The 19,662-nt window shown below is 36.3% G+C and overlaps 3 protein-coding genes across 3 annotated transcripts; 1 reads left to right on the top strand and 2 right to left on the bottom strand.

The window, feature by feature from the left end:
• The first annotated feature begins 3,283 nt into the window (after window positions 1-3,283).
• LOC145616808 (uncharacterized) lies at window positions 3,284-3,932 on the top strand. Its single transcript, XM_081671532.1, has 2 exons — window positions 3,284-3,767; window positions 3,856-3,932. Exons 1-2 carry the CDS (start codon window positions 3,284-3,286, stop codon window positions 3,930-3,932), a joined length of 561 nt encoding a protein of 186 aa, XP_081527658.1.
• A 1,595-nt stretch (window positions 3,933-5,527) lies between these two features.
• On the bottom strand, window positions 5,528-12,008 carry LOC145616412 (fumarate hydratase 1, mitochondrial-like). Its single transcript, XM_081671123.1, has 17 exons — window positions 11,791-12,008; window positions 10,789-10,906; window positions 10,325-10,474; window positions 10,095-10,205; window positions 9,769-9,852; window positions 9,039-9,137; window positions 8,444-8,494; window positions 8,312-8,361; window positions 7,646-7,727; window positions 7,469-7,563; window positions 7,322-7,388; window positions 7,137-7,187; window positions 6,817-6,912; window positions 6,479-6,577; window positions 6,331-6,360; window positions 6,184-6,249; window positions 5,528-5,880 (listed from the first exon to the last, which is right to left on the bottom strand). Exons 1-17 carry the CDS (start codon window positions 11,940-11,942, stop codon window positions 5,794-5,796), a joined length of 1,488 nt encoding a protein of 495 aa, XP_081527249.1. The 5' UTR covers window positions 11,943-12,008; the 3' UTR covers window positions 5,528-5,793.
• A 1,820-nt stretch (window positions 12,009-13,828) lies between these two features.
• LOC145618408 (major strawberry allergen Fra a 1-3-like) lies at window positions 13,829-15,351 on the bottom strand. The gene is made up of 2 exons (XM_081673180.1): window positions 15,129-15,351; window positions 13,829-14,384 (listed from the first exon to the last, which is right to left on the bottom strand). Exons 1-2 carry the CDS (start codon window positions 15,316-15,318, stop codon window positions 14,089-14,091), a joined length of 486 nt encoding a protein of 161 aa, XP_081529306.1. The 5' UTR covers window positions 15,319-15,351; the 3' UTR covers window positions 13,829-14,088.
• Window positions 15,352-19,662: the final 4,311 nt, after the last annotated feature.

The following is a 19,662-nucleotide window of genomic DNA, read 5'->3' as shown; positions in this document are numbered from 1 at the left end:
ATGGAGACGAAGTTGAGTAGTGGTGAGATGGTTAAAATTCGATCAAAACTTGTGGGTTATGATGGCTTAGCTGTGGATTGTAGGGGTAGAGCTGGTGGTGTGGCTTTGTATTGGTTGAAGGGGATCGATGTTGAGTTGCGTTCTATGTCGCAGCACCACATTGATGTGAATGTGGTGAAAGGGTTGGGTTCAACTCGTTGGAGATTTACCGGTTTTTATGGATGGCCTGAGGTCCATAATCGTCACCTTTCATGGAGTTTGTTGTCTTCGTTAGCTAATGAGGATGATAGTGCGTGGGTTTTGTGCGGGTGATTATAATGAGATTTTGTCGGATTTTGAGAAGAAGGGAGGGAGAGATCGTGCTTTGTGGCAAATGGAGAATTTTCGGGAGGTGGTTGATACTTGCCAGTTGAGGGATGTTCCTTTCACAGGTTACTCATTCACTTATGACAATGGACAATGGGGGGGAGATAATATTCAGTGTCGGCTTGATCGTGCTCTTGCTAATCAGAGTTGGATGAATATTTTTTCTCGAAGTAAGGTGTTTAACTTGGAACGAGAATGGTCGGACCATGCTCCAATTAAAGTTGTGCTTGATGAGCAAGAAGGGGAGAATAGAAGGGTGGATGAGAAAATTTTTCGATTCGAACAACTTTGGTCCGAGCACGAGAGATGTGAGGAGGTGATTTCGCAGGCATGGCAGCTTGGAGGTGCGTTGCTGGAGCAGAAACTGGAAGCTTGTGCTGCTGAGCTTCGGTTTTGGAGCAATAGGGAATTTGGAAAAATATTCAAGGAGATTCGGCAGAAGAGGAAGAGGTTAGGGGTGTTAAACAAGGGTGGGCGGAGTGAGGCTCGGGTTAGAGAGAGAAGGAGGGTGGTGCGAGAGATTAACGACCTTTTGCACCAGGAGGAGATTTATTGGAGACAGAGATCTCGGGCATTATGGTTGGAGGCAGGAGACCGCAATTCGAGCTATTTTCATCGAAAAGCCTCGCAGCGCCGAAGCAAAAATAGAATCTCTTCGCTTGTGTCTGATGATGGAGTGCGACATTCAGGGGTTGAGGAGGTCCAAAGAGTTGCTACAGATTATTTTTGGACCTTGTTCACTTCTTCGATGCCTTCTAGTTTTGATGAAGCTTTGGCTGGGATAGATCGCAGGGTGACGGATGAAATGAATGAAGGTCTTTGTGCTGCTTATTCGAAGGAAGAAGTGGTAATGGCTCTCAAACAGATGCACCCTTTGAAGGCCCCGGGTCCGGATGGTATGTGTCCCCTATTCTTTCAAACTTATTGGCATATTGTTGGCCCTGCTGTGACTACATTGGTTCTTAATGTGCTTAATGGTGCTGTGATCCCGGAGTTTATTAATAAAACCTTCATTGTGTTAATCCCCAAGAAAAAAGACCCGGAGAGTATGACGGATTTTAGGCCAATTAGTCTCTGCAATGTGGTGTACAAATTGATTACTAAGGTACTTGCCAATCGTTTGAAAGTCTTTCTTTCTGATATTACTTCTGTTAATCAGAGTGCATTTATTATGGGGAGGTTAATCACTGACAATATTTTGGTGGCATTTGAATTGTTTCATCATATGAAAAATTCAAATAGTGAGAGTGGTTCGATGGCTCTGAAATTGGATATGGCGAAAGCATATGATAGGGTGGAGTGGGATTTTCTGAGAGCGGTTATGGAAAAAATGGGATTTGCTGAGAATTGGGTGAACCGTGTGCTACATTGTGTGTCGACTGTCTCGTTCTCAGTTTTGATAAATGGTGCACCTTCGGGGGAGTTCACTCCATCTAGGGGTTTACGGCAAGGTGATCCACTTTCCCCATATCTTTTTATTCTATGTACTGAGGCTTTGTCGGGTCTTCTGAATAATGCAGTCGGGATGGGTCGGATTCATGGGATTAAGGTTGCTCCTACTGCCCCAGTTGTGTCACATTTGTTCTTTGCTGATGATAGTGTGATTTTCTCTAAAGCTAATGCGGAGGAGGTGAATATTATCCGAGAAATATTGCAGACTTGTGAGATGGCTTCTAGCCAGATGGTGAGTCTTGGCAAAACTACCGTTTCCTTTAGCAAAAGAGTGCCAGAGCAGAGAAGGGTGGAGCTAGCCGAATTACTTGGAGTGAATGTGGTGGAGGTTCATGATAAATATTTGGGGTTACCGACGGTTATTGGTAGGTCCAAGAGAGCTCTTACTAGAGGGGTTCGTGAGAAGTTGCGCAAACGGCTTCAAGGGTGGAAAGGGGGATTTCTTTCTAAGGCGGGTCGTGAAGTTTTGATTAAGGCAGTTGCCCAATCTATTCCGACCTATGCGATGAGTGTGTTTAAATTTCCCTCCTCTTTTTGTGATGAATTGCGTTCGTTAGTGGCTAATTTTTGGTGGGGTCAAAAGAAGGGTGAACGGAAAATCCATTGGGTTGCGTGGAAGAAGCTTTGTGAGCCTAAGGTTGTAGGAGGGTTGGGGTTTCGTGATTTTAAAGCTTTTAATTTAGCCCTTCTTGGTAAACAGGCCTGGCGTATTTTACAGCATCCTGAGAGTTTGATGGCTCGAATTTTTAAGGCTAGATACTTTGCTCATGGGGATTATCTTGAGTCGGAGCTTGGTAATTTACCAAGTTATACTTGGCGTGGTATTTGGGGGGCTAAGTGGGTTGTGAATCGAGGTTTGAGGTGGTGTGTTGGGGATGGGTTGAACATATCTGTATGGAAGAGCCCTTGGATCCCAAATACTCAATCTCGAAGGATAATATCTCCTAGGGGCAATGCAGCGGAGGAGCTTCGTGTTTGTGATTTAATTCATTTACCTACCTCCTCGTGGAATGTAGGAAAAGTCAAGGAGCTCTTTTTGCCTTTTGAATGTGAGCGTATCCTCAGCATTCCGATTAGTTGCCGTCTTCCGCCCGACTCCATTTGTTGGGACCTCGAGAAGAATGGAGAATATTCGGTGCGTTCAGCTTATAGGGCGATCTTTGGTGATTATGATGTGGGTAATGTGGCTTCTACCTCTGGGGGAGCTAGTTTCTGGAACAAAATTTGGCACGTAAACACTTTGCCTCGGGTTAAATTGTTTGTGTGGAGGGCGTGTAGAGGGGCATTACCTACCTTAGTGGGGCTGAGCAAGAGAATACCAGGGAGGGACGCGGTCTGTTCTTTGTGTCAAGCTGGTGAGGAGACAGAGCTCCATTGTTTGAGAGATTGCATAATTGCTCGGCTAATGTGGGATGCTAGTGAGTTGGGGGGTGATGTTTAAGGGATTTTCTGTAATTTTGGGGATATGGTGGCTTCGTGTTTGTCTCGGTTGGCTTCAAAGGAGCATGGTCTCTTTCTCACTATCTGTTGGAAGATTTGGGATGCGAGGAATCGTTGGATTTTTGAGAAGGACGAATGTGACCCAATTCGATCGATGGAGTATGTGCATAAGCTAATGCAAGATCTAAATGGGGAAGATGGCAGCAAGGTGAGGGTGGGAAGAAATCAGAAGAAGCGCTGGAAGGCCCCTGATGAAGGGTGGGTAAAGCTTAATGTTGATGGGGGTACGTGTGAGGGATTAGGGAGTTGTGCTGGTGCGTTGGTGCGTGATGATAGAGGTGAGCCCCTTCTTGCTGCTTCTTGGATGGTGGAGGATCGTTGGACACCAGAAATGGCTGAAGCCAAAGCGCTTTTCCTTGGGGTTAGACTAGCTGTCAATGCAATTTCATCACATGAGAAGGGTAGGAGTAGTTTGCATTTGATCCTTGATGATGTTTATCATTTGAGTAGTATGTTAGAGTGTGTGTTGGAGTTTTGTGGGAAGGGAGGGAAATAGAGTTGCACATGAATTAGCTCATTGTTTACCTTGGGTTGTAGGTTGTAATTCGTGGGAGATGAACTTTCCTCCTCAGGTTGTTGCTATTTGCTCTGCTGATGTTATGAATGAAAGTTGATAGCTCCCTTTGGGGCTTTGTTTCAAAAAAAAAATAAAAAAATAAAAAAAATAATGGGACTTGTTAAATATCGCCCTCAAATATCTAACTAACGCCCGTAAAATAAAATAAAATTACGTATTTATCCTTATAATAACGATTATAAAAACAATTAATTTTACCTCAATTTCACACTTTTACCGTACACAAAACTTTTTACCGTTCTCTTTAGTGGTCAACGGCCACCAACGCTCATCGAACAACCACCCCAACCACCGTGAGTTTCAAAATCAAACAAATTTTTTAAATTTTGCAAAATCAATTTCGTTAGATCTTATGGACAACAACGAAATACAAGAAACACAAACTTAGACGCTCGTCGAACCGTATGGAATCGGTACGTCGCGATAAATTTTTAAAAAAATTTCGAAACCCAGGAAACGCCTAGTTTTTTAGAATACCTTAGGCTGAAACGCCTAGTTTTTTCGAATATTTTTTTAAAAAACAAAAAAAATCACCCCAAAATCCACCACTTATTGAATTTACCATCCGTTTACGAAATTAAAAAAATACCACCCAAAATGCAAAACCAGTAGGTATCACCATCACCTCCCCTTCCTATATTCCAAGTTCTTCTCTGACTGAGGACCTAAGTGTCACGGTGTCACCACCCTATTGGTAAAATACATTCATAATAAAATTTTAAAAAATTAAATTAAAATAAAATCATTTTTTTTTTCTCCACCATAATTGGGGTAAGCATACCCTCAGTAAAATAGCGGACCTGAGCAAAGAACCTGTTTGATGACCATGACAATGACCATGAAAATGCAATCAAGGCAATCAGACGTATGTTGGGGAAGCTACTCATATTATTTCGAAGTGCAAGCAGATGCTCGATGATGATAAATGGCAGGTTCAAGTGTATCATATTTACAGAGAAGCTAACAGAGCTGCAGATTGGCTTGCTAATCAAGGAGTCAATCAGAACAACCCCACGGAGTTGATTCAAGTCCCCCCTTTAGCTTTAGGGAGAATATTACATGATGATGTCGTAGGTGTGGCTATGCCACGGTTTATTCCCCCGTAGTTTTATTTATTGTTTTGTTTCTGGGGCTTTGCCCCTCGTGAGCACCAAAAAAAATAAAATAAAACAATGACCATGAAAATGAAACTAGATCATCTATGATATTGGAAGATAAATGAAAAATAAAAATGATATCAATCATCAATCAATCAATCAATAATCATCAATAACTATATACTAAAAGACACATCAGCAATGACACATGTCATCTCCTGGTATGTCCTTAGTATTTTTTTTTTTTTAATTTAGAAAATTTTATTTAAAGAAGTTATTTAAAAGAAAAGTTTTTTTTGTCCAACCAAATAAACAAACAATAATATATTTACCTTTCTTATGTTATTACCCAATTAAGTACGGATTAAAAAGGAATTAAATAATCTTTTTACAGAAGTGTAATTATGGTGGAATATAATTTATTCTACAAAGATATTAACTTTTTATTTTGTATGCCATAAATGCATAAATTAATTTATAAAAAGAAAATATGAATTAATTAAAATAACCGTGCATGGCACGGGACCTAATCTAGTTGGAAGATAAATGATGGATTGAATTTCATTATTACTTTAAACAATATGGGGGCTTTTTCCTTGTAAATGACTATCCAACATTGTGCCTGCTCTAAGCCTCTAACCAACCAACCAAGCCCCAGACCACTCAATAAGTTTGCTTGCGTTACATTGTTGTTGGATTTGTTATTCCCTTATCCAACTTATAATTGGAATCAACAGACAAAATTGGGTAAAAACACTCAGCTGTCAACAGTATGCTTCAAGCTAAAAAAATTCTTCGCCATTAGTCAGAGGGACCAATCATTTTCTCAGGCACGACATGCTGGTGGAACTCTTCCTCTGTAAGAACTCCAAGCTTCAATGCAGCATCCTGCAAGGCAGATTGTTTTGTTATGGTGGATTTCAACCTAGTTTCATTTTGAAGCACAACATTGCAAAATTCATATTCTTGACCAAAGAATATAATTGTAAACTGGACTTCTGCACCTCTTCTTCAAAAAATTAAAGTCAAATCACAATCTTCAAGAAAGATTAACAGAAATACAATCTATCTTGTGCTTTCAGATGCATATAACATCAAGGTACAGCTGTCTATTGGTGAATGGCCACAGAAAAGGTGCAATATAAGAAGCTGATCCATAGAAAGTTGTTAGTCAGGAAGAGCAATTACTACCTTTAATGTAGTTCCCTCTTTGTGTGCTTTCTTGGCAACTGCAGCAGCATTGTCATAACCAATTTTCTGAGACACAAACATAGATGGTCAGTACAGGAAGCAGAGTCTATGAAGCCATCAAGAGTAAAGGGGCCAGCAATAACTTACAGGGTTCAAAGCTGTCACAAGCATAAGTGACTGCAAGAATAAATGCCAACACATCAAGAAAAATCGAAAATATCAGTTAAGCTTGACATCCAAAGATATTAGATAAGTGATTAAAGAAATTAGTTCAACGTTACTACAGTGCACTTGCCTCATTTAGCAACTTAGAAATTCTCTCCGTGTTGGCTTGAATTCCCCTAACACAATTCTTCTCAAAAGAAGCAGATGCATCCGCCAGCAATCTCACTGACTGGAAGCGTCAACAGAAAAAATAAGGAATACATACTGTAATCTTAACAGAGCAAGTGTTTGCACACCTAGCAAGAGACAGTTGTTGCATATCAAATCAAAAATCAATTAGATAAACATTCACTCTGTTATTGCAGCATTTTAACTGCATGGACTTGAGCTGGATGATAGCTTTGCATATTACTTCAAATTGAAAAAAAAAAAGGGGAATGAATACAATCATTTAGTGATAAAACTTACATGTAGAAGAGCATTTGCAATGAGGGGCTTGAAAACATTTAGCTCAAAGTGACCATTTGAGCCTCCAACAGTTACTGCTACGTGGTTTCCCATTACCTGTGAGTAAGCATCTGGAAGATCAATGACAATGTTGTGACCAACAAATAGAAAATTTCCCATGTAAATCAAGGCAGTTCTACACTTCTACCCATGAATATGATATGACAACCGAATTGATAGCAGAATACAGGTGGATTTTTTTGCAAATTATGTAAGAAAAGCATGGTATTCCTGTCCTTCATATAGCTTCTATGAAACACGGTGAACTATGTTATCTTTACCTGAGCACAGACCATTGTTATAGCCTCACACTGTGTAGGATTAACCTTCCCCTGTAATAGATAAAGTAAAATGGTTAGAACTAAATACTATTTTAGGCCTAATAGAATTGATCTACATAAGAATTGAAAGGGGAGTAGGGAGGAATATGACATAAAGAAAGATCAACGATAGACAAGGACTTTACAGGCATAATACTGCTCCCTGGTTCATTTTCTGGAAGAATTAATTCACCAAGACCACATCGTGGACCACTGCATAAGTGGCGAGCAATTAGAAAACCATAATAATCACGAAAATGAAATACCAGATCCTATTGTTTAAGAAATCATACCTTCCTAAAAATCGTATATCATTAGCGATCTTCATGAGAGAAGCAGCAACAGTGTTGAGAGCACCACTTGTTTCAACAAAAGCATCATGTGCAGCCTAATAAATTATCAAATCAGTGAACATACTGAATACAGAATAAACTAAACACAAAAAAGGAAGTGAGGCATCAGACACTAACCAATGCTTCAAATTTGTTTTCAGCAGTCACAAAAGGTAAGTTGGTCTCTTCAGCAACAGCTTCAGCAATCTTAACATCAAACCTGAAAGATATTAAAAGGAAGATCAAAATACTATATTACACAGATGGAGTGCAAAGTGTATTACCACATAAACCGATATGGCATTTGAACAATTATGCCACTTATTCTTCACACAAACACTCTGTATATGTAGCTACACAGATCTTTTTATATCTGTGGGTTTTGTTAAGGAGACAAAAACTATCTCAATTATCTACAAATTAACTAATTATATTTCCCTGAGAATCCATTCTTTAAGCAACACCCCCCCCCCCCAAAAAAAAAAAAAAAAAAAAAACAGAAAAAGAAAGATGGTCCAACTTGATACTGACATATATAACCTAACACATTTTCAAAAAAAAAAAAAAAAAAAAAAAGAAAAACATTATCATCAAATGCATACGACCACAAGCATCCAAGACAATCTGTATGATATACAGCAAACTCTAGTAGGTTTATTGTTCTGACATTCTCTGAGGTTGGAAATTAGGCAAGTGAAAGCACCAGGTTCATAAAACACAAAAAGGCAGCTGAGAACTTTTTGATACTCCCATGTGATTACTTCCAATAATTAAACACATTGTGACACTATGAGGATCACATACCCTTTCTTTGTGTTTAATCCAGTCCCTACAGCAGTGCCTCCTTGTGCAAGCTGCCAAAAGAGTAAAACTGTAAATAGTGGCAAAGTAACAGAATAAGTTGAAAAAAGGGGGAAAAAAACTGAGTGTTTCTACCTGATACATATGAGGCAGAGTGCGTAGAACTCTATCGATTCCATACTTGACCTGAAACCACACGAAAAAGTTAAGAGAATCTGCAGATAAGATATAACCAGGCCAGAATGTCTACTAAAAACCAATGTTACAGTCATTCCATTTATTACATCTCACATGCATTCAATTTACATGTACATTCACATAGTGGGTAGCTCCATATGTTTTAGTTGAATCAACATTCAAGTGTAGCAGACATCAATTAAGAAGCTATGAAGGACAACCCATATCTAGGTAGGAAGCCTTAACATAAAGGGGACATTTATTATTTCTTTCTGAAATCACCATGCATAATTATAAATAGAAAAAGGATTGAATCAAGTTAAATTGAAGTCAACAATTCAAACCCCAAGTGTAATGACAAGTTTACTTGCAAATGATCCAAAGATCACCTAATAAGACATAGGACCAAATAAAACTAATCATTAAAAAAAAAGGGGCAATATGCCAAAAAACAAGAGGGGCGGGGGGGGGGGGGGGGGGGGGGGGGAGGAGGTAGAGCCGTAGAGGAGGAGAAAGCTTATGAGAATAAGGATATAAAAAGAAAATTACTCACTTGTGTAGAATAGCCACTAAATTCTTGGCCAAGAGTCAAAGGAGTTGCATCTTGAGTATGAGTACGCCCAATCTTAATTATATCTTTAAATTCAACAGACTATAAAAAGCATGAAAAACCAATCAGTACCTAAACCACAAATAAGAAGAATATAATGTACACGTAGCACCTATTGAGTAATAAGTAATAACCATGCAGAATGAACTACTCAGGGAAAATCTATTGATGTTAGGCTGTTACCCCTGTTAGCTGTTATTTGCATTAGTTTCATCAGCTCTTGCTCAGTGCCTTTCTTATTACAAGAATCATTCTACTTTACATAATCTAAGAATGTTATTTTTGACATACATCTCCTTCAAGCATCATTGTTACATCAATATAGCCATTTGATTATATTATTAGAAAAATATGTATAACTCATTACACATTACAGCTGTAAAAAGTATTATTCAGCCTTCCAAGAAATCTGTTATTATTATCAAAAAAAAGTGCAGCTCTAACTTTTCCATTTTCTCACAAACCAAAAGATCAACAAGGCTTTACCAAGAGCTCTTTGAAGTGCAGCGATGCACCAAATAAACAAATAAAGGAAACATGTAAGTTTTATTGCAAGTTGTCTTTGTGTGCTGCTGCACATTGCCATGTAGGGGGGGGGGGGATAATGGATTTATCATGCATTTCTCAATTAGGTCTGCACAAAATTTTAAAAACGGACTTCGGTATCACTCACTTTAGCATGAAGTGAAGAATGTAAATTCTTCAAGTTTGGCACAAATCGCGAATTTATTTCCATAGCTGCTGCAATGTGCATCACCTGAACAGAATGTGACAAATCAACACCAGTGGCACAAGAAACTAATAATTTTTATGCAGAAACTTATGCATCATCCATCTCAGTCAGAACCGACACAATCTTGAAGTGGAATTTAGCCACACAATTTTGAAGTGGAACTTAACCATTAAGAAGATCCTTCATATCCTTCAATAGATTTACATTGAGATGCAGATATAATGTCATACTAAACTAAAAGAACTAAGACTATGAAAAGCACTTACAGTTGGGAAAGTGTCATTAGAGGACTGTGACCTATTAACATGGTCATTAGGATGCACAAATTTCCCACCACGTGTATGTCCAAGGATTTCAGCTGCCCTATTTGCAATAACCTGCACATAAGCATACATTATCAGCACAAAATATATATGTACCACATACATCCCAAAGAAGAAAGGATGAAAGCTTCACAAGTCCATTAAATATCTTGAAGTAGCCCAAGAGCACTAACCTCATTGGCATTCATGTTGCTTTGTGTGCCACTGCCAGTTTGCCACACTACAAGAGGGAAATGATCGTTTAATTTTCCCTCAGCCACTTCCTGGGCAGCTTGCATTATTGCATTTCCTATTGTTGGATCAAGGCCATATTGCATATTCACCTGCAGCGATACATCATTAGATGTAATTAAGCTAAGTCCAGAATGCTAACTAGATTGCCAGTCATGATCTATACATGCGAAGACCTATGATTTTTGACTTACCACCATGAAACAAACGAAAAAAACAAAATTTCTTTGAAGAATGTGGAAATCGCCAAGCAACGGAGATGATTTTTATTTTTTTCTCTCTTTTTTTTTTTTTTTTTTTTTTTTTTTTTTGGCGTTTTATACAGTCATGAGAAGATCATTCCAAAGGCACCAAGTACAAGATGTTTTATGACATTTAGAGGAAAAAAATCGAAAGTATATGATACCTTGGCCGCGCATTTCTTTAAAATTCCAAATGCTCGAACAATAGGCTCAGGCATACGTTCACGGTCCCCACCAATTTCAAAGTTCTGTAGTGATCTCTGAGTTTGAGCACCCCACAATCTGGAAAACTCAATCGCAACAACCAAAATGTTGTAAGGCTTCACAATGATTGATGAATAGTGACCAATTTTCAGAAAGCAATTCAAGCAACAAGAAGTTCATGCATAAGTATCTCATAAGTTGTTCTAAATCTAGTCTATAATTCTATATTTAAATAACTCAGCTTATTTAAAAACATCTGAGCTGAAGCAAACCTGTATTTCTCCTAACATCAAAAAACTCTCGAGTACTCGGATTCATTACTTCTCATTTAAAATATGCAAACATCTAACAAGATAATACGATCCATTTCACAACTCTCATGCTCTTGCACATAGCCCTTTCAAATATACATAGTAAGAGGTTTATCTACAAGACTACAATCATAACATCATACCCATAATCCAATATCACCTACAAACTGCTACACATCAGGTAACTAAAACAACTACACAACCATGAATTCGCCGACCTTGTTATATTGAACCACTCCACAATTACAGCATCATTGCAATAATTCACACACTCCAATGTAATCAGATAAGGTGAACTGATCACAACACTCGAAAATCACCATTTGTCCTCTCACCCAACTTGCCTAAATCTTGTAAACCCATTTTTAATACAACCTAATTCAATCAATCAGCACGAAAATAATTCAATCTAATTAACATACACTAAACCCAATTCATCTCTCTATAATAAACAAGATCTAGCACCCCATAAAAAAGTAATGGCACCCCAATTTCATAAACATTTCCACAACTTATCAACAAATATTAAATCACAAAAATCCTAAAATTACAAAATCATCAAAAAATCAAATAAACAACAAGAACAACATAAATTTATACAAGTTAATATCAAAATGATTGAAAAGGGAAGAGAGAGAAAAACGAACTAACTTATCAGAGGGAACATTGATAGGCCCAAAAGTGTCACGCTCTTCACGAAACGAAGACGAGTAGAATCTCAGCCATGTTGACCGAAGCGCCGTCGCAGCCGCCGCCGTTGACGGCGTTGATCCGGTGGAAAGCCGGCGACTAGCTAGATACATCGAGTGTTCAAAGGTAGAGGGAAAATTAGAGGAGAGAGAAACAAAATGACTAGAAAACCAATAGCAATTTTTTTATTTTGTTTTTGTACATTTTAAATTGTTTAAAGGAGTGGGCCTATAATTAATGGAAATTTGTTTTGAAGTTATGGAGTTATGGGCTATTGTTGGTCCAAGTCCATCCATGGATCAAAAAAAAAAAAAAAAAAAAAAAAACTGAGGACTTGTTCGATATCACTGTTAGTTTACGGTTTAGGTATTTTAGATTTTTGAGAGTCGTATAATGTGGCTTGTGTAATTAGCTTAAGTTAGTTTGTTTGATAGCTTGAGCTAATTGTGTTAGTTTTTGAAATTAAAAGGTGAGAATTGGTTTTTCTGTTTTCATGTGTTTCAATTTGTGTTTGGAAACACTAGAAATTAGAGGAAAAAAGAGCCCTAGAATAATAAAGAGAAAGAATGAAAGGAAGAAATGTGATGAGTAATAATCTACTAAAATTTGATTTTATATATATGGAAAAGGGTACCACATAGACAAATTAAACAAATGAGTAAATAAATAAATATGACTTTTGTATGAGATTCTAAAAGTCTACTAAATTAACTTTTAATTAAAATTATTACATTTAATTGACTTGTGTATGTAGCTCTAAAGTCTACTAAAACTAGAATTGCTTTGAATTGGTTAAATATCTGAATTGGCATCAAAACTAGGTTTTAAAAACAATTTGATACTCTCTCCAATTCGTTACTTTTCATTTTTCTCATTTATTCTTTTCCAGTTTTCAATATACACGTTTGAATATCGATATTTTAAACTATGTAATAATAAAAAATAATAAGAATATGAATATTTTGAAACAAGACAAGACAAATCTATCAAAACACCACATAATATATTTATCAAAAAATGTTCATGGATTTATGTTTCACTCACTCTAAAATGAAGATTTCAAGTAGCATTTCAAAACTTAAAGAAGAGATCGAGTACAAAAACAAATTCTATATCAATTAACAACTTGGATTTTTTTTTTGACACAAAATATTCTTAACCAGTTTGATAATTTTGCACAATATTGGTATACAAAAATCATATACAATCGTGGATTCTTGGTCATTTAATTTAGCCTAGAGCGTAACACCTACATATATTGAAAAAATGCTTATGCTTTTGTCATTTTTATGTTTCACTTACCATAATATAACAACAATTATCTAAGTGACTAACACTTCATTCACATTTGTTGTGTATTCTTCTCTTCGTTGTCTTCGTGGTCATGTAGAATCAAGAAGGGCTAAAAGGATGAATGGATAATCTATGTAATTCTCTAGGAGAATTTCATTTTTATTGTAGAATTTTCTTTTACTTATCTACAATACATTGTAATCTCCATATTCTTTTACTTATCTATAAATCTCTCTCTCTTTATGTGTCTATCTAATAAGGATGCTCTATTTAATTCTCTGCTAAAATTTCAGTACAATTTGCTTCACTCATATACTATTATAAACATTTGATCATATAGATATTAGATAGCCAATATAATAATATACACATTGAAACGAAAATAACAAAATTACACAATAATATTCCTTGAGATATGCTTTCAAAAAAGAAAAAAAAATAAAAAATAATATTCTTCAGATTTAAAAAAAATTGAACCACGTAAACCATAACTAGGCCAAGAAAATCAATATAAAAGGAGTACTAGTTCACTCTTCCTTGATGTAGTTGCGCTCCACTTTGTTTTACCTTGACTTGTATTAGCTCTTTTACTTTTTATTTTTTACTTTTTATTTTTAAATACAGCAACATAAGAACAAATTTGACAAAAATAAATAAAAAAAAAATTATATTGCTTTGACTAGCTAGTTTAGTTACTCCACACACTTTCTCTATAATATTATTGAAATGATGACCAACTAGGTTTATTTTACAATTGTATACTTCAATTCGTATGAAACGTAGGCACGTAGCATCTCATACAATATCGTATCTCAGTTCACCAATTAAATGTCATTATTTTTTCAAACCCAAAAAATAAATATTAAACAAAGACGTGCACCACATATTACGTAGTACATAATTTCATTTTTAGTTAATGGTAACATTGTTTTGTAACCATTAAAAAACTTGAAAATATAATTAAATTCAAGCATAAACTTGAGGGTTGGCAATGAGATAGTCTTCAATAGCTTTAAACATCATTTGAATTCCTTGTTTGGCACTTTCAATTTCTTCATCATCCATAACATTGTCTCCCTTCATATGGTAGTGTGCTACCATCTTGTAGTGTGTTCCGGTGCCTGAAGCCTCATATTTGTTCTCATACGCGGCACATTCCAATGTATCGGGAAATATATCTCCTTCGATGCTGGTATACTTGAGGTAGAAGTTTGTACAATCGATTTCATCCACTCTAGTTTTCACATATCTATATGGAGCCTCTGCATAATTGATCATCATAATTTAAAGGAAAATATAACTTAAATAATGTACTAGTATATTGTATGTAATTTAATACTTTGAAATGAGAATTATCTGAAAATTTGTATTAAAGAATTAAGTTTAAGAGATTTAAGTTTTGGTTGGGAAATTAATTATGTACAATGTACAACCTAAGCTAGGTGATGAAGTCGTGAAGATCAACAACATGACATTTACTCCCTTCGTATCCTCCTATTTGTATTTAAGAATTAATTAATTTTTAATTTGGTGGGGTTAAATTTTTAAAAGAAAAAATTAATGGGACTTAAAACATTGTATTTGATTAAGTGACAGTAAATTGGTAATATCTAAGACGATTGGCGGATGTAGAATATTTAGTGTGGAGGAGCACTAAATAAAAAAACAAAAAAAATGCTTGTGTGAGGCTTGAATCTAAGACTTTTTGCATAAACTCACTGCATTACCACTATGACAAAGCTAAATTAATGTTATTTGTTACATTAAAATTATTTTTAACCTATATATTTTTATCTTTACCTAAATAAATAAATAAAAAAATATTTTTTTTGGGGGGGAGGGTGCCACCTAGGACCCTTAATAGGCCCGTCCCTAAGACAATTATTTCTGACACGACAAATTCAAAATGGACAAATAGAAAAATGGAGCAAGTGTAAAAGGACAGAATCCGTTCAAAAACTAAAGTAAGAATTAAGAAAGGAATGGAAAAGTAGTTGTAAACTAACCATCGGGAAAGTTGATATTTTTGACGCAACCAACAGTAGTAGAGTCACCTTCAACAACCTCGACAGACTTAACAAAGTGAGGCACAACCTTTGGCAAGAAGTTGTGGCTGTCAATGGACATAGCTTGGAACAACCGGCTCGGGGCAACAACGCTATCGAAGTCGGCCAACGTGCATGTTATGACACCCATGATTTATGATGTACGTTTTTCTAAGAAAATAAAGAAAACTAGCTAGTAAAGATCAAATGATGAGAGAAAATTGGATAATGCAATAGAATGAGAATTTGATTTGGTATTTATAATGGTTGAGAGACTAAGGAAAAAAGAACTTGGTAAGAATGCAAAGAAGTTGCCTATTTATTTCCTAAGTTTTTTCAAAGTCTTTAATATTAGTCTTAATTTGTTAGAGCAGTCCTTTGTAGAATACATGCATGATGATGGAATTCTATAAGAAGCAAAGATTAGGCAAGTTAATTTAGAAGAGTTGGTGAAGAGTACAAGTGTGTATGTGTTATAGGAATTCCACAAAAAGATAGATGGTTGACTGTGTATTATTTTGGAAAATTTGCCATTATATGACTAAAAAATGCACGTTTTCAATTTTTATTATAACTAATTCATTCCAAAAAGTTATGGCTCTTTTTCTTTTTGTAAAAACTACACCAGTGTACCCTTAATTAGGATATACACACATTGATATTTAGATTTAATTTTCTTGTACTCTGTTTGGTAATTATTGTACAAATTAGCTAGTAGCTAGTTGAGTAATTGATTTTAACTAGTTGCTTTGAGTAACTCTTTAAATTGCATATATTATACGTCACACCGAAATAGCTTATAAAAAAAATTGTTCAAACGTTTCTTTAAAAAAATCACTTAACAATTCTTACTATGCAACAATTAGGGTAGACCATTTATTTATTTATTTTCATATCTGCTTATTGAGTTTCAAAGAGCTCTTTAATAAATGAATAATCAAGCACCATAAATAGTTACTATTATTATACGGAGGTCGTCAGAGAAACAACAAAAATAGCTTAGCTTACTTTGTTGGCAAATTTGTTGGAAAAAACCTTATAAAAGCACCATTTTGCGGAAAAAAAACCTTTTAATTTTTTTTTTTAAAAAACCACCACATTCATTTTTTTTTGCGAGTGAAAACCCATTTCCTTAATTATCCACTAATTAACTTAATTAGCCTCTAATTTTCTCCCATTCCTTCTAATTAACCTCTAACACACATTACACACCCAATTACTTAATAATTAAATTTAATTTATATATAAAAAAACCACCACCCTAACCACCAACCAACCACCCCTTCCTCTTCTTCCTCCCTTTCCCCTTCACCCACCGGATCCGTTGCCCAGTTTTCCTCACCTCCGGCGACCTAGCTACCTCCATCGCCGATTTACCCTTCCCTTTCCCCCTTATCCCCGTTGGCGACCACCACCTCCCTTTGAATCTTTAGCTCTTTTCTACACAAACATGCTCAAATCAAGTCCAAATCAATTGCAATTTGCTTCTAAATCACCCTAGCATCACATATATACATAATCAAGCCAAAAAAAAAATATCAATTGCAAGCAAGATGCACAAAATTTAATACCCCCAAATCGATTTTCTAGGGTTTTTCTAAATCAAGGAGGTGGTTGTCGCCAACGGGGATTAGGGGGAAAGGGAGGGTCGTATGGAGGTGGAGGAGGTTGCCAAAGGTATGGGATCTAGGCAGCGGGTCCGGTGGGGGAAGGGAGGAGGAATGAGGAGGAAGAAGATGGGGAAAGGGAGGAGGAAGCTAAGCTAAGGGAGGGGTGGTGGTTTTTTTAAATCTAATTATTTAGTTATATGGTGGGTTAGAGGTTAATTGGAAGAAATTAGAGTCTAGTTAATTAGAAGGTCGTCTCAAAAAACAAAAGAAGTTAATTAGAAGGTGATTAAGGAAATAGGTTTCCTCTTGCAAAAAAAAATTTGAACGTGGTGGTTTTCTTTAACCAAAACTAGTCTTGTCCTCGTGCAATGCACGGATCTACAAAGTATGATGTACTAATAATAGTAGTTAATTGAAATAGAGTTAATTGAAATAAAATGACTTTTGTAACACTTTATTTTTTTTTTAAATTTGAATTTATTAGTGTCTATTCTTTAAAAGAATATATTAAAAGAAATTTAATTTTTTTAAATACGGAGTAGAATTTTTTTATAAATAAAAAAAAACATTTTGGAGGGAAAATTTTTCACAAAATCATGCCAAGTGTCCCTTTGGTGATTACTTTAGTAAATAGTATAGAAGCTTTTAAAAGGGATTTTTTTTTTATGCAAAATGGTGCTTTTAACAGGTTTTTTCTAACAAATTTTCCTACTTTGTTTTCAAACTACTGCAAATCTGCAATTGTTCCCAAAAGGATAAAATCTTATGATCAGTCATTTTTTTTAACCAAACAAGGCCATATTCAAGGAGTGAAGTGGTTGATGGTGATCCCTTAAGAAAGCCATAAGCCCATATTTGACATTTTGGTGATCAAGTTTTATTTGCTAGAAGTTTGGTGATTGAAGAGAATATTCCGGCTGACTAACCCATCAGAATTTTCATAAATTCACCTTTTACCACACTAAAGATAATCACTTGTCATAAATAATTAACGTTCATTTTTGCAATTTTTTTTTTTCCAAAAACTAGTTATCCGCTAGGAAATTCTTTATATAAATGTTTTCCATTTCTAACTTAATAAGCTAGAAAAATTGTCACCATTAATTTCAACTTTGCTTGGTCCGTCAATATTAATCCCAACTTTCATTTTTTTTTAATCAATCCTAACTTTGTACCCCTTTTATTTTAATCACTCCCATCTGACTTGGAACCAGTATAAGAGGTAACTTTTGCTGACTTGTGATCATTGGCACACGTGTCACAACATGATAGATTAAAAAAAAATTAAACAAAAAATTTTTAAAAAATTCCACAGCCCTCCCTCAGCCTCTTCCACCACCATCACCATCACGTCCTCTTCCCTCAGCCCCAGCCACCTCATCCATTAGTCTCACTCGCGAAATTGAACCACCTACCAGGGGGGTGGTCTGATTCGACGGGGAAGGGATGGGAGGGTTGAAACAGAGGGGGAAGGGGGGAAATGAAGGGGAAAGTGGCGAAAACAGAGGGGGAAGGGGGCGAAACAGCAGCCTACCGAGAACAACGGGTCGGAAGATGCCGCTTGCGTGACATCCATATCCCTTTCCCCTTCTCAATACCCCATTGAGGACAGTCTCTGATAAAATGGTCAGTTGATCCACATTTGTGACATCCATAGTCTGGTTTGGAGTTAGAAGACTTCTTTTGAAAGTTCCTGGAGTTCCGTCCGTTCCTGTTGAACATTCGTTTGAATCTCCTGACTAGCATTGATGCTTCTTCTTCATCCACTTCTGATTCCTCCTGGTCAGCTTTCAGTGCTAGCCCTTTGTTCTTGTTTCCTTCACTGTTACTGGTTCCTAGATGAAGCTCATGTGTCATGAGGGAACCAGCAAGTTGTTCAATGTTGAACGTTGTGAAGTCCTTTGTTTCCTGAAGGGCAGTCACCTTAGCTCTCCAACGCTCGTCTTGAGGAAGACTTCTTAGCACCTTTCTGACCTGCTCATCAGTAGGAATTTTTCTACCAAGAGAAACTAGTTCATTAATAATGTTAGTGAATCTAGTAAGCATTTCCTGGATAGATTCTTTGGGTTGCATCTCAAAACGTTCAAACTTAGACATGAGTAAATCGATTTTAGAACGTTTCACTTCATTAGTTCCTTCATGAGTTACTTGAAGGACATCTCGAATTTCCTTTGCGTTCTTGCACCCCATAACACGATTGTGTTCATGTGGTCTAAGCCCACAGTGAAGCAGTTTCACAGCCATTGCATTGATTTTTATTTTATCAAAGTCTTCTTTCTCATATTCAGACATTGGTTTAGGAATTACCTTGTTTTGAGCATTGGTTTTGGTTACCTTGAAGTCTCCTACTTCGATAACACTCCATACCTGATAATTTTCTGCTTTGATGAAGATCTCCATTTTGTTCTTCCAATAGGTATAGAATTTTCCGTTGAACATAGGAGGTCGTTGAGTAGAGTACCCTTCTTCAAGCTTTTCATGAGTATTCATTTTGTGCCAAGATTCTCCTCTTCAAGGTGTCCTGATTTCGAGAGGATCGGGATTAGGCTCTGATACCAATTGTTACTTTAGAAGAATACTACAAGAGGGGGGTGATTTGTAGTTTGTGAGAATTGAGCTAACTTTTTGCGGAATTGATAAAACTAAGCTACAGGAACTCAAAGTAAACACAGAGAGATTTTATGTGGAAAACCTCTTGGCCCTAACAAGAGGAAAAACCACGACCACTTGGGATTTTAGGAAAGATTCTTCAATATAACAAGGCAAACAATCTATTACAAACTAAAGAATCAATCTTCAAGTTCCTCTATGAACTTGAAGTTCCCAGCAGCAAGTCCCACTACTTGCCACTCTTCTCTTCTCTATTCTCTTCTCTCTCTTTCTCT

This window comes from Chenopodium album, chromosome 26, assembly GCF_948465745.1.
Source record: "Chenopodium album chromosome 26, dcCheAlbu1.1, whole genome shotgun sequence".
Taxonomy (NCBI): Eukaryota; Viridiplantae; Streptophyta; class Magnoliopsida; order Caryophyllales; family Amaranthaceae; genus Chenopodium; species Chenopodium album.
This window is presented reverse-complemented; position numbering and strand designations above follow the sequence as displayed.